The 15,209-nt window shown below is 33.8% G+C and overlaps 1 protein-coding gene across 1 annotated transcript; it reads right to left on the reverse strand.

The window, feature by feature from the left end:
- Positions 1-11,545: 11,545 nt before the first annotated feature.
- Positions 11,546-12,587, reverse strand: LOC129901290 (ESCRT-related protein CHMP1B-like). The gene is made up of 2 exons (XM_055976427.1): positions 12,189-12,587; positions 11,546-12,050 (listed from the first exon to the last, which is right to left on the reverse strand). Exons 1-2 carry the CDS (start codon positions 12,441-12,443, stop codon positions 11,694-11,696), a joined length of 612 nt encoding a protein of 203 aa, XP_055832402.1. The 5' UTR covers positions 12,444-12,587; the 3' UTR covers positions 11,546-11,693.
- Between the last annotated feature and the right edge of the window lie 2,622 nt (positions 12,588-15,209).

Raw genomic sequence — 15,209 nt, forward strand, 5'->3', positions numbered from 1 at the left:
AGTGGATGAAAGAGCTGGTTGAGTATTGTGGGGTGTTTGAGTAAGGAGAGGGAAGTGTAGAAGGTTCTGAATCGACGGAGTAGCCGCCGGTGTTGGTTGGCCGGCGGCCAAAGCGGCCATGGTCTAGGTTTCAGAGAAGGGGCATGGTTTTAGGGCTTTTTGGAGAGAGTAGAGTTTAACTTTGATGCATTTTGACGAGGGGTATTAGGGGCTTAGCTTAGTGATTACCTTTGATTACTTCAAAGAAGGATGTTGTTGATATTACAAGATTATAAATAAAAAATAAAGAACACAAATTTATTTTTTGGCTGAGGCATGGATATCTTGCTTTTTTTTAAGGAGATTCAAGCCCACTGCAGCAAATTTGTTCATCGATCCAGTAGTAGTCCTCTTGACTTGTCCCCTCCATGATACAACAAATTTATCACAAAATGTAACTCAACAAACTCTGAGCAAGAGTTGAGTTTAAAGCTCCACAAATAAGAATACCCGCCTTCACTCTATAAGAACTCTTTTTTTTAAAACAAACTTAATGCACTTAATCTTTTCTTTTCTTATTTTCAAAACAAAGAAGACCTCTCTATTTATAGGAGAGGAAATCATTCAAAGATGAAAAAATAATGGAATGTCATCATTATCACCATTATCATTTAGTGCACCATTATGATTTAGTGCACTACTTATTAGTGATAATTAGGTTAAAAATACATAATGTAATGAATAATCTTGCACTAACTAAAGATGATAATGAAAGACATTTTTATGCACTAAAGAGAGAATTATAACATATGCCACTTATGCAAATTAATATCACTCAATATTGATATTAAAATGCTAAAACTAACAATCCTCCACTCATTTTAATATTATATAAGAGAGTTTATCAGCTGAAGGAAGACTACTATACATAATAAAAGTGTGCTCTGCATTGAACCTCCACTTAGTGAAACAATAACATTTACTCCAGAGTCATAGTGGTCTCAGACTTGAACTACGATTGCTTAAGGGACATAAAATATTACTGCTCACACATAGTAATCAAGGTGTTGTCACGAGCTTTATAAGCCAGTACATTATGGCCTTGTGCTATCCCAATTTTATGAATGCTTTTGAGAATAAGCCTAATTCTCATAGAAAGCGGCCTACTTCCACACTCACATATGTGAAATCTATCGAGAGTGCTCCTGTAAGTTTTAACACTCCACCCATACGGGCTACAGATTAGCATTAAGAGTTTTTTAAACTCAACCTCCACAATTCACTATAAGAAACAATGCACTCACATCATAGGAAAAGAATAAAAAATAGTGCATTTTTTTCATAACAAGTCATCATATGATTCGTTTTTTCCATTGAACCTGGTTATAAGATCTCTAGTCTCTAGGTTGGATTTCCTCATTTATGACTCATGAATTTATATGCTTCAATTCCATCCCCCCCGATGTGCTCCAGACCTTTTCTCTTGTTAAGGCCTTAGTAAGAGAATCTGCAAGATTTTCATAAGATTTGGCATAATCAACATTAATGGTACCACTTGTCAAATACGATCTTACAGTACTGTGTTTCCTCCTTATTGGTCTGGATTTATCGTTGTAATAATAATTTTGAACTCTACCAATTGCTGCAGTGCTATCATAATGAATTAAAATTGGAGGAATTAATTTTTCAAAATAAGGTATTTGAAATAATAAATCTCTTAACCAATTCATTTCCTCACTAGCTGAAGCTAAAACAATTAGTTCAACCTCCATGGTAGAGTTAACAATTATATTTTGCCTTTTTTATTTTCAACAAACACCACCACCACCCAATATAAAAATGTAACAAGTGGTAGAACAGGGATCACCTGTTAGATTGTTTCAATCTGCATCAAAAAAGACTTCAAGTACAGCATGATATTTTTTATAGAACAAAACACAAGTTTTTGTTCCAATTAAATATTTCATAACTCTTGCTATAACATGCCAATGTTCATTACCTGGCTTGCTTGTAAACCTACTAAGTACTCCTACTGCATATGCAATATCAGGCCTAGTGCAATCAGCCACATATCTCAAACTTCCAATTAAGCTAGCATACTCCTTTTAATTTATCACAACATTTTCACTTTGGATAGGAAACAAGTGTACTTTTGAATCAAAAGGAGTTAAAACATGCTTACAATCAAGAAAGATATATTTTTTCAAAATTTTCTCAACATAATGTGACTGGTCAAGGAAAATTCCATCACATGTCCTAGTAATTTTTATTCCAAGAATAAAATTTGCCTCACCAAGATCTTTCATAGCAAAATTGCTTCTAAGAATGTTCTTAGTATCATCAATAACATTCATATTCGAGTTAAAGATCAATAAATCATCAATATGTTGGCAAATAATAACATGTGTATTATTCCAAGACTTATGATTTATGTACTTATCACACTAATTTGTTTTAAAATCATTTTCAATTATGCAGGAATCAAATTTTTCATGTCATTGCTTTGGTGCCTGTTTCAAGTCATATAGGGATTTAGTAAGTTTACATACTTTGTTTTATTGGCCTGCTTCAATAAAACCCTCAGATTGTTCTATATAAATTTCTTTATTAAGGTCTCCATTTAAAAAAACAGTTTTTACATCTATTTGATGAATATGCAAATCAAAAATTACAGTCATAGCAATTAAAAATCTAATGGATGTAATTCTAGTAATCGGAGAAAAAGTATCAAAAAACTCTAGGCCTTCTAGTTGCTTAAATCCTTTAGCAACTAGTCTAGCCTTATATTTATCGACAGATCCATCCAGTTTTAAATTTTTTCGTAAGACTCATTTGCAACCAATTGTTTTACAACCTGGTGGTAAATCAATTAACTTTCAAGTTTTATTAGAATCTAGTGATTCCATTTCATCATTTACAGCCTCTTTCTAGAAAATAGAATCATGTGAAGATAAAACTTCTTATAAAGTGAAAAGGGTCATCTCCAACATTAAAAACATAAAAATCAGGACCAAAATCTTTTTTCTACTCTAGCTCTTTTACTTCTTCTTAATTCAAAATCATCAATTTCGTTATTTTTTAAAATGAAAGAAGAAGAACTAGGTAGTGATAAAATATTTTGTTCAATCCTTTGACCCCCATTAGTTTTAGAATTAAAAGAAAATTTATTTTCATGAAAAATAGCATCACCTGATTCTATTACAATATTATCTTCAAGACTAAAAAATCTATAGGCTGTACTATTTGAAGCATAACCAAGAAAAACACAAGTAGTAACTTTCTTACCCAATTTTGTAACATTGGGGTCCATTAGCCTCACAAAGGCTAGACAACCCCAAACTCTTAGATATCCCAAACTTGGTTTGTGACATTTCTACAACTTAAAAGGTGTTAGTTTAGTCTTTTATGAGGTACTCGATTTAACACATACACACAGTCAAAATAGCTTCACCCCAAAAATTTAAAGGTGCATTTGACTCAATAAGCATGTCATTAGTCAATTCAATCAAAGTTCTACTTTTCCTTTCCGCTACACCATTAGATGAAGGAGAATAAGAAGGAGTAGTTTCATGAATTAATCCCAATGATCTAACAAAAAAATTAAACTCATTTGACTCATATTCACGGCATCTATCACTTCTAATTCTTTTTATTTTTTTTCCAAACTGATTTTCAACCTCATGGAGAAAAAAATTAAAATTTTCAAAAACATCACTTTTATTTTTCATCAAGTAAACATATGTAAACTTAGAAAAATCATCAATGAAAATGATAAAATATTTATTTTCTCCACGAGTTAAAATTCCTCCAAATTCACAAATATCAGTGTGAACTAATTCTAATAAATCAGTTTTTTGTTCAACTTGAAAATGAGGTCTTTTAGTGATTTTGGCTTTACTACAAGCTTCACACTTTTCAAAATTCTTTTTAATCACTGGGATTAATTCTAAACTACTCATAATTCCAACATAATGATTAGGGGTGTACATGGACCGGATTGGTTCGGATTTTTTACAAACCAAACCAAACCATTTGTGTTGGGTTATTAAATCTATAAACCAAACCAAACCAATAAAAGTCGGGTTTTTCAATATCAATTTTTCTCGAGTTTTTCGGGTTTCTCGGGTTTTTTTGAGTTTTTCAGATTTTTCATAGTATCTAATAAAAAGCATAGAGCAGTGCTTCTTAAAAAGAGTTCTAGTACAAAATATCAACATATACGATGGACGCAGAACACTGTTTGAAGTTTTAACTTTATAAGATGGGCTTTTTTTGTATATTATTTAGATGAGTTTCTCAAGTCCAAATATAAATGTAAGAAAGAAAACAAAAATTATAAAAAAAATTAAAAAACATTTATAAATTATATTTTAATAAATATTTTTATGTATAACATAATTTAAAAGTAGTATATCTATAATCGGGTCGATTTGGGTTCGGTTTGACTTTTTTTAGTTAAAACCAAACCAATCCTATAATGGTCGGGTTTTTTTTCAAACACCAAACCAAGTCAAACCAAACCACTAGTCGGGTTTTTTTTCCGGTTTGGTTCGGTTTGTCGGTTTGGTGCGGTTTATCGGTTTGCCCTGTACAGTCCTAATAATGATCATTAATATGACACAAACGAATATGCCTAAAAATTAGTAGAAGAAAGCATGTAAACAGAAGTAGAAACTTTATTCATTTCAACATTCAGTTTAAATATCCATCACAAGCATATCTTTTTCCCACACAAATACCCTTTTTCACAATTACATATTGATCAGATTCAATAATCTGTTTAAAACCTGTTTTGTTAAGAAGAAAACTAGACATCAAGTTTTTTCTCATGGAAGGAGTATAAAGTACATCTTTCAAAGTTAATACCCTTCCAGAGGTAAAACATAATTTGACATTTCCCGTTCCAAGCACTTGAGTAGTATGAGAATCACCGAGCATGATGGTTTTGGGCTTTTCAAAAGGAGTATATTTTTTAAACCAATTTTTGTCATAACAGACATGACGGTTTGCACCAGAATCAACCACCATCCATCAACATTCTCAACCATGTTTATGTTTGTAATCATTGCCACAAAAGGCTTTTCGATAACGTTTGCCTGAGGTGTAGGACCACATTTTCGATATCTGCAAAATCGAGCAATATACCCACTCTTGCCACAGACAAAGCACGATCCTTTATCATAAACTTGTTAATTTTGTTCTTGGCAATTTTCACAATTATTTTTTTTGGAAAGTCTACCATTATTTTTCTTGAACTTTTTCCTCTTAGGCTTCAACGAGGTATTTTTGTTAGATTCAGGAGTAGCATTTTTTGAAGTAACTAAATTTACCTTCGTTGTGATGTTGCTCTCTTCATTTTGTAAAAGTGCATCTTGACCCTTTGCCTCCTCTTCCATGCGGATTTTCATTATCAAATTCTCAAGAGAGGTTTTCTTTTGTTTGTGGCGCATAGTTTTTTGAAACTCCTTCCATGAAGGTGGAAGTTTGTCTATTATGCCACAAACAATAAGGTTGTCTCCAATTTTGACTTTCTCGGATCTGAGCTCTCCTACGATGATTATAAAATTTTGACCTTGGTCTATCACTGATTTGTCATCCACCATTTGAAAATAAAAAAATCGGTTAGCAACATATTTTTTTCACTCCAGCTTCTTCGGTATCATATTTACTCTGCAATGCTTTCCATATTTTCTTTGCACTAGAGTAAGTTCTATCATAATAATCATAAAAATTATCAGATAGACAATTAAGAATATAATACCGACATTTGTAGGAATCATTATTGTACTTTTCCACTTTCTCTTGATGAGAAATAAGTTCATCATTATCCATGGAGAGGATGTCAACTTTACTAGGATTTTTCTGAATTAAAACATATGAAACATTGAGAAGACTTAAGTAGAAAAGTAATTTACCCTTCCATCTCTTGAATTGATTACCATTAAATCGAAATGGCTTGTTTAGATCTCCCATTATGATATCTCCAAATTTTTTAATTGTAGCCATATTGAATCTCCTTAAAATTGTTTTTGATAATACAAGATTACAAATTACAAATAAAAAATAAAGAACATAAATTTACTTCTTGACTGAGGCACGGATATCTCGCTCTCTTTAAGGAGATTCAAGCCCACTGTAGTAAATCTTTTCATCGTTCCAGCAGTAGTCCTCTTGACTTGTCCCCTCCAAGATACAACAGCCTTATCACAAAATGTAACTCAACAAACTCTGGACAAGAGTTGAGTTTAAAGTTCCACAAATAAGTACACCTCCCTTCAACCTATAAGAACTCTTTTTTTGTTTTTTTTTAACAAACTTAATGCACTTAATCTTTTATTTTCTTATTTTCAAAACAAAGAAGACCTCTCTATTTATAGGAGAGAAAATCATTCAAAGATGAAAACATAATGGAATGCCATCATTATCATCATTATGATTTAGTGCACCACTTATTAGTGATAATTAGGTTAAAAATACATAATGTAATGAATAATCTTGCACTAACTAAAGATGATAATGAAAGACATTTTTATGCACTAAAAAGAGAATTAGAACATATGCCACTCATGCAAATTAATATCACTCAATATTGATATTAAAATGCTAAAACTAACAAAGGAGAAAAGTGATTTGAGGGACCGGCCACTCTTATTATATTGTTGATTTTCTTCCAATTGTTCGTACCTATTTATCATTTGAGCCTCATTTGTTTGTAGTTAAAGAAGGTCCGAGTTCAGACTTTAGGTTATTAAGTGTATTTGTTTACATCAAGATTTAAGAATTTATTTGATTTGAGTAGGTTTTATTTATTAAGATGTTGAAGATAGTCTTAACAACATTAAGAGATTTGTTTGTGTGAATAATTTTTCACCATCACTCTATCCATAATCACCCGTCGTCATCATTGACCTCCTATGCCATCACCATCATTGTCATCCACCACTATTGTCGCCAAGCACCAACCATCAACACCAATCACCTCTGTTATCACAACTATCGCTGACAACCACCATCTTGTCAACCTCTATTGTTAGTCGCTATCTCACTTATCACCTTCATCATTATAATCATATCTCTTTCTATCACTAGCACCGCCGCCACTACTGCCGTTACGACCAATTCCTACCACCAACAATTTCACTATTACAGTTATCACCACCATCAACTATCATCAAATACATCATCAACCATCACAATTACCATCAATACTGTCAACTACTGAGTACTGACATATATAAACCAACGCAATTTCCATTGCAAAACTGAAAATTCTATGAAATTATTCTTCAATATGTAAATGCACTTTTAAAATTTTGTTTTCTCTATCAAGAAGTCGGAATCGTGTTGTTTGACCTGGAAATATTTTGCATTAACAATTCCTGTCTTTTTTCACTTCCATATTCATCACAAGGAAACTTTGATGTATCAATCACTGGCTCTCTCTAAAGTCCTTTTCAAAAGACACCTTGAATTACAGAACTGTTTTATTTCAAAGTTTTTGCATGAACTTCCTCTATTTTAGAGTGGTTTTATATTTTTGCCTCTCAAATTTGTGGTCTTTAATTTTCATCCATATTGTTCATTTAACAAATTTTTGTCTGTCAAAATACCTTTTAAGTATGACCTAATTTCGCAGGGCAAAACTTTGTAGAAAATATTTGCTTCGGACATAACTTCTGTAATATCTTATTTGCAAGCAAGATATTTAGAGAACTTTTGTGTCACGATCCACCCTCTCTCCGGTGGGCGAATCATATCTTACCAACTAAATCATGTCCTAACCGATTAATTTAACACATTTAAACACATTTAAGACATGATATAAAAGTTCTCAAGTATAAATAAGATAAATGTGTGAAAATCTAACAATCATAGTCCCCAAGATTTAAAGTCATCGTATAAAGACTATAACTAACAATGTCTAATAGTAGCAAAACTAATCAAATAAAACGTCTGAAGCTAGAAGTAATATATTTATAGTATCACTTTTAACTTAAATGCTTAAAGAATGAAGGTTAAAAACAATACATTGATATTATAAAAAAAATAACAATTCACTGTTAATATAAGTGCATCAATTATAATAGATTATTTACATTGTAGTAACTCATGGCAAAATCCTGTTGTTAAAGATGATTTTATATAGACATGAAGAGGTTAGATCAAATTTCCATGTTGCCAGAGCCAATTTTGCAGCAGATTCTGTCGTTCCTTGTTATTAAAGATGCTACTAAAACTAGCATATTATCTAATGCTTGGACTTCCCTCTCCTCCTTAAATTTTGCCGATAAAATTTCCCCCCTTGTGCAGACGATAGTTATACCAAAAGACATGAGAAAAAAACCTGCTTCCGCCACTTAATGGACGTTCTTGAAAATCTGCTTTGGTTTTTTCCTCAATTGGATACCCTATCTTTTGGTAGGGGTCTAGACGTAAAGACCCTGAAGGTAATATGTTTATTTTACAATATACAAAGACAATAACTTTGTAGTATGTAAGAAAAGATGAGTGGTCTCTAAAGTTTCTTGCACCTCTTTTATGTTGTATATGGTTTTCTTGCAATTAGTTCCCTTTTTTACATGCCATTTATTCGTTTCATTGCTCGTGGAGACATTTTGCTATCTTCGATTCTGAGTTGATTTCTCTGGTTTTGTAGTTTGCAATTTGCATACAGAGATGCAGCTGATGATGAAGACGAACGACCTTGTTGTGCATCTCTAGCTTGGAAATGTTGGAGTCATGAGTTGAAGAGAGTTAAATTGCAAAACTTTACATGTTTGGAAAATTTGCTCATGACTTTTTTTCCTGGAGATGGTATACTTTGAGATGAGTGACTATGCAGTAGAGCCATAGTGTGTAGAACAAATTATACGGGTGGATCTCTCTGTTTATTTGTCAGTTTTCTTGCTTTATTAATTTCGTGTGGAAATCACATCTTTGCATTTGATCTTTTGGTCATATGTCTGTAATCTTGTTCATCAACGTTAGCTTTACTGAGATGGTTATGTTATACTGTATGGGATACAAACTTGTCAGTTCTGTTGTCAACGACCTTTTTGTTCGCTTCAAGTAATCAAAGTGGAACAACTGATGATGATTTTGTCTCTTTTTTGATGAAATGAATTTGTCTTACTACATTGTTAATGAAAAAGTCCATACCGTATTGCTATAGGTTCTTCTAAGGGACCCCATCATAAATGATCAATGTGTGTCGTTCATGATACTAATATAGCATGAATGGCATTTCGTGGAATGCAGTCAAGACCTTAAGGGTGACGAAGGAAAAGGAACTAACTTGAATGATGAATCTTTCCCAGGAGTGACCCAAGTAGAAGTTAGAGAAGGAATGGATTTAGGACAGGATTTCAAATTGCCAGCCAAAGATTGAGATGAAATGAAGCTATACCATGAGTTTAGGTATAAATATTTTAGGGGCTTTGTTATTTTCACTGAAGCAATCAACAAGGAACTTCTCAATTCCTATTCATTATCATCCAGAGAGTATTCTTTTTAGGGAATTTATATGGTATAGCAGACATGTACTATGTATTTATTAGTCATAGCTTTACATTAATAAAAGTACATTCTTTAACTATACTTCACTTTTTCTACCATCTCTCTCTTTCAATCTCGCTTCCCCCCCCCCCCTCATGCTTCAGCTGCTTAGGTATATAGAGTTATGAAGGGGTCGTCATCCCTAAAGACCACAACTAATTCTGAAGTTCATATCATTGGATTTAGAGAACCTCAAGGATGACACAAATGTAGTTAAACAGCTGACCTTATGGGGATATCAAACTCGATAATCAACTACGTTTAACCTCTAATCTTTCTCAAAACTTTTGAGCATTCCAATGTGTACCAAATGTTCAGCATTCAAAACTTAGGCGTATGGTACACATCTCATCTACAACTGGGCAAACACCAAAGCCAACCCACAGCTTCTTCACTATCGCATACAATCATAGATTCTCGAAAATGTCAGTCAACATCAGTTCGAATCGGACACTAAGCATCCTCTACTGTTTTGAAGAAGTTAGCATGCACATATCCAAATCTACTTGTGAACACCTGCGTAAAAATGGATGCAACACCATAGCAACATGCCTTTTTTGAGATGGAAAGCCAGAACAATAGGTTATCACTGATGAGATACATAAACATATAAGAGATAGAAGTACACATGATTTCGTTCTTAACATGCTGCCCGCTTTGGGGATCGACTAATTCAGATTCGAGCTGGGAAGTCCCACTTTGGGGTAAAGCTCTCCCTACCAAAGGCCACTCCATACCGAGGGATTGAATCCAAGACCTCTGATTAAGGATGGAGAAGTACTTACCACTGCACCACAACCTTTCGTGGTGAACAGGCCTTCTACTAAGCTTATCACTAATCATTCTCTGCCTACAATCTACAGCCAAATATACCAAATCTTTCACCTGCCTCCACTTTTTACCGACTACATTTACTCTGCAGAACTGCAAGACAACCTTCTCTACTTTGCCTATTCTTGATCTGCTAAAATTACAGTTTATCACAGAGTATAACAAATCATGGTGACCCATAAGGTGAGAAGGGCTTTCGCGCAAATACATCATGTATGTTGGCTTTTGTAACCCAACACCAGAAATAACCTTCACTTATCAGTAATCTGTTTGCATGACGCCATAGACCTGGTAACTTTGCAAACAAAACAAACAAGTGCCCCAATGGCAGATTCAGAATTTTCAATAAGAATGGTCGAAAAATAAAACAATACATGGACTTTGAACTTTGAACCTCAAGGTGAATTTTGAACCCTCCTAAACCACCGAGTCAATCTCTAGTCTCGTGTTCAAGGGATTCAAAATTTATATATATATATACATAAAAAATAAAAAGATTGCCTTGTTTATACAATGTAATTTTTTGCCGAGGGGTTCGGGTGAACACCCTGCCAACCCCCTAGATTCGCCCCTGAGCCCCCCCCCCCCCCCCCAAAACCCTAGCAGTCACTCAAAGAATTTCCCAACAGTAAAGGTTAGTAAAATTGGACTACGTTCCTTATCAAGTCAGCCTAAAGATCTTCCACTTTCTATACTTGCCAAAAGGAAACTGCTCCTTGAGGATACGTTACCTACTTTTCTGTCACAGACGTGCAAGTACAACCAAAGTAAGGCAAATGATAATAGAAAGAAACATCTGATTTTTTAGCCAAATGATACTACCCTACAACTCCCACTCCACCCCGGTGCAAGTCTTAAAGCTGCAATCAATGTCAAATTTCAAAGAATTCTGTTTTAAGGTTGTGACTTGCAGACAGTCCATGGAATTCTACTCAATTTCCATGTTGTAAATTTCATACAGATACTAGTCCCAAAAAAGGTATGCCCAATCAAACTACACAACTAGCTTGATATGACAAACTCAAGCTTATAATAAATCAAATGCAGCCATTCTTATCCTCTCCCTCCACCCCCAAAAAAACATACTCCATCTGAACTTTTGAAACCCTACCTAAAAAAGTAGGATTAAGAAGCTACCGAATTGTCTAATAATGCAAACATACAGATGTCATAGGCTCAATTAGTAAAGCAAATTGACTACACCATCACAAGAGGGTAAATGTACATGTTCAATTTTAAGTATGCAACAGATAACACTCCACATACTGTATCAACATTACACCAAATACCAAAGCTTCTATATTAACAGAAGAATCTTTAGTTTCTAGTTACCCACGCGCCTTGAGCTCAGCAAGACGCCTGGACAGATCATCCTCATTGACTTTCTCCTCATCCTTAGAAGATATAGCATGTCCGGCTGCTTGCGGAAGCCCCACGGACACCTCGAGTCCATAGTCATCAGCCACCTGTTGCATCAGGCTGCCAACCTGGTCCTCTGGAGTCGACAGGGAAGTACTTCCAGCCATAGAACTCTCCATAAATTCAGCTTGAACCTCCATATTCACAAACTGACGCTCGAAGGAATCCATCGTCTCCGACATTTTCTGTAGATTCCCTGTGTTGAGTGAAGACTCCAGTGATTTGACGATCGAGGACATTGACTTGCTGATCGTCGTCATTTTCGCCTGCTTACACAAACATTTCACAATTTCAAATCATTAAATTTACTATCTAGTGATTAACAGTTAATTAACTAGTTATATGTACAGGATCGAGATATGGACGCATGTGCGCCACTGCTTATATGTTGGATCGGTCTTTACCTGAGTATCTAGCCGAGCCACAACGGCGTCAAGGCGAGAGGAAAGACGGAGATAGTTCATATGTTCGCTGCGCTTGCGGATGGCGTTTTCGGCGTAAATTCTAGCGCCGTCCATGTTCCCTTTCTCGATGGCCTTCTTGACCTTGAGTTTCTCGGACTTTTCGTCCTTCTCGCATTTTCGGGCTTGGCGTTGGAGGCTTTTCGATGTGAACTTGAGCTCCATTATCTGATTCATCAATTTCTCGGCGTTTCCCATTTTCTAAGATTTGGTGATGGAGTTTTTCGATTGTTTTGGGCGATTTTCTATTTTGATCGATCAATCGCCTTTTCAATTTCTGAAATTAGGGTTTGTAATTCTTACTTTTCGATTTTGGATATGCCACTCACTTTTGTAGGGCCAGGGACAATCGGGTCGAGATTCTTTACTTCGTTGCTTATTCTTTACTTGATTTTTTGATCCCTTAATTTCTGATATATTTCTAGTTTGGTACTCTTACTTTATGATTAAGCGTATTAATCCTTCAATCAACTAAAGTTGTTTTTCTCTCATGCTATAGAAAATGTATTACATTTAGACTATTTTTCAAAATCATATTACTCTCAAATGAATTAACAACACATACTTAATATGATATATGGACAATTAAATAGAAAAGGATAAAAAAATATTCTTAACATATTTAAAATTACTCAAAATTATTTTTCTTCATCTGTTGAAGTAAATTTTTGTTCAATTAATATCATGTAATTATGTCATCATTGAAGAGACAATTTAAAGTCTAAAAATAAAGTTAGCTGTAAAATTGATTCAATAAGTGGAAGAAAAACATTTTTGAATCATTTATAATATGTGGAGGACATTTGTTTATACAATAGATGAAAGGATTGGACAAATTTAATCAAATAGGAAAGGAGGGGCATATTTTTTAATTATTTCTAATATGTTAAGAACATTTTTTTTTACTCTTTTCTAATAATGACGTGATGTAATAGTTAACACATTGTTAGAAATTATAAATATTTCGCCCATAAGGCCATAATAGGATTAAAGTACATAATTTAATTAATTGAACGTTTAAATATATCTAGTTAAATATCACAATTGACTAAATAAAAAGCTTTTTTGATATTTGAAGGACTAAAAATGCAATTTTCTTACTTGTATATCCTTTGCTTAGGATTTAAGAAATCAATTTCTTCTGAGAATTGATTTTTTCTACATTTTATGGGTCCATGAATTATATTAGTGAAAAATAATAGGTGTGTTATGAAAGTGGATGTCCATTTTGTGGACGTTCCTTCACTTTTTTTTTCTTTTCTCCTCATTTTCCTCCACAAAATATTGTACCCTCTCCCAACTTTTATACTTTTTTCATTATCAGTGACTATAAATAGCCATTGCAGTTATACAATAATAACATAGAATTCTGAAAACTCTCTCTCTTTCTCTTATTATGTCTCTTTTTTATTAATTTGCTAACTTAGTTTATTTTATAACAAGGTGCATAAATTGATAACCTGAGTTTTCTTTCTCTGTTATTCTCTTTCTATTTTATTAACTACAGACGAGTTGAAATAACCTGCCAATTTTTTCCTTGTTCGTTTTTTAGTTCTCCTAAATATTTTATGTAACTCATTTATGATATTATTCTCATGGAAATTAAACTCATAATTTTATTTTGCTTCAGATGTGTCACTTGGCCATTCTGTAATCCTGTTTATGTTCCTCCACAATCAATTGCATCTGATACAACATAACATATTTTAGAATGGGAATCTAGGCCTGCCTGTTCCTCTTCTTTGCACCTGATTTCACAACCTTGAGACTCTTGTTCACAGCACTCAACCTTGCGAGGGATGCCTTCTTCAAATCTGGCCTATAATAGTTATCTGCTACCTGTATCACATACAAATTTATGCAAATTCAAGATCGTAACATCAGAAGAGTGAGGGCAAAGAAGAAACTTCTGAATAAAATTTAAATTACCTAACAAAACTAATATGCTAAAAAGGAATTTTCGAGTAAAAACTTAATTCCAACAATTTTGGTCCTTGTGTAATATATACAAGCAAAAGTAAGAAGGCTCTCTACCAAGGAAACCATGCAAATTGACAGAATAATTAGAAAATTACAGAAGAAAAAATGTGGTAACGAAAGGAAAATTTATAATTAAATCAAATAATAAGGGCAAGTGTACATTCTTCAGATAGCAAAAGGATCGAGTGTGCTCAAATCACTCCAATAACCAGCTCCCTAGGATCTGAATTTTCTAATTAGGTTTATAACTCCTTGTATTCATCCAACATAACGACGTATACAACAACATAATAGCAAAGAGAAAATAAGCAAACCCTTGATAACTATGAGTAGGTAAAGTGCAGCTTATAACCAAACAAATGCGTGTAAATCACATTCTACTGATCATTGAGGTCAATCACCTGATTTGATACAGCTATGCGTCGGAACTCCTTCATTAATGATTTATTCAGCAAACTTGAAGGCTTATTCTGTTTCTTGGTCTTTGATGTAGCAAGCAGCACTGATTGATCTTTGCCTCCAGGCTGGCTAGTCACAGTCTTCTTGTTTGCTAAGCCTACAAAATCATAATAGAAGCAGTTTAACAAATGCTATTGTGAGCAATGGAAACTAGAATTCGAAATTTTCATTCAACAACTATTACAGACTCAAGTCATTCTTTTATATAACAATATTTCGTTCGACATACAAATGGGCTTATCACATATGCCAGGTGTTCTCTACCTGGTGCAGGATAAGTGGGTTAGGGGGAGAGTGGACAAATACTATATGTATCCTTCCCCGTGTATTTTTGCAAATAGTCTCAAAGGCTCGAACCCATGAATAATTGTGTCACTAGAGCTACTCTAACCAATTGTTGAGTTTCTTACATCCGTGGGATTAATTATTAGGTTTCTTATATAGCTTAAGTAATTGCCACCTCATGGCTAGATTTTAGGGTCGAATTAGGCCCAATGTTAATTTTCTTATCGGAAACTTACATAA

Source organism: Solanum dulcamara, chromosome 8, assembly GCF_947179165.1.
Source record: "Solanum dulcamara chromosome 8, daSolDulc1.2, whole genome shotgun sequence".
Classification (NCBI taxonomy): Eukaryota; Viridiplantae; Streptophyta; class Magnoliopsida; order Solanales; family Solanaceae; genus Solanum; species Solanum dulcamara.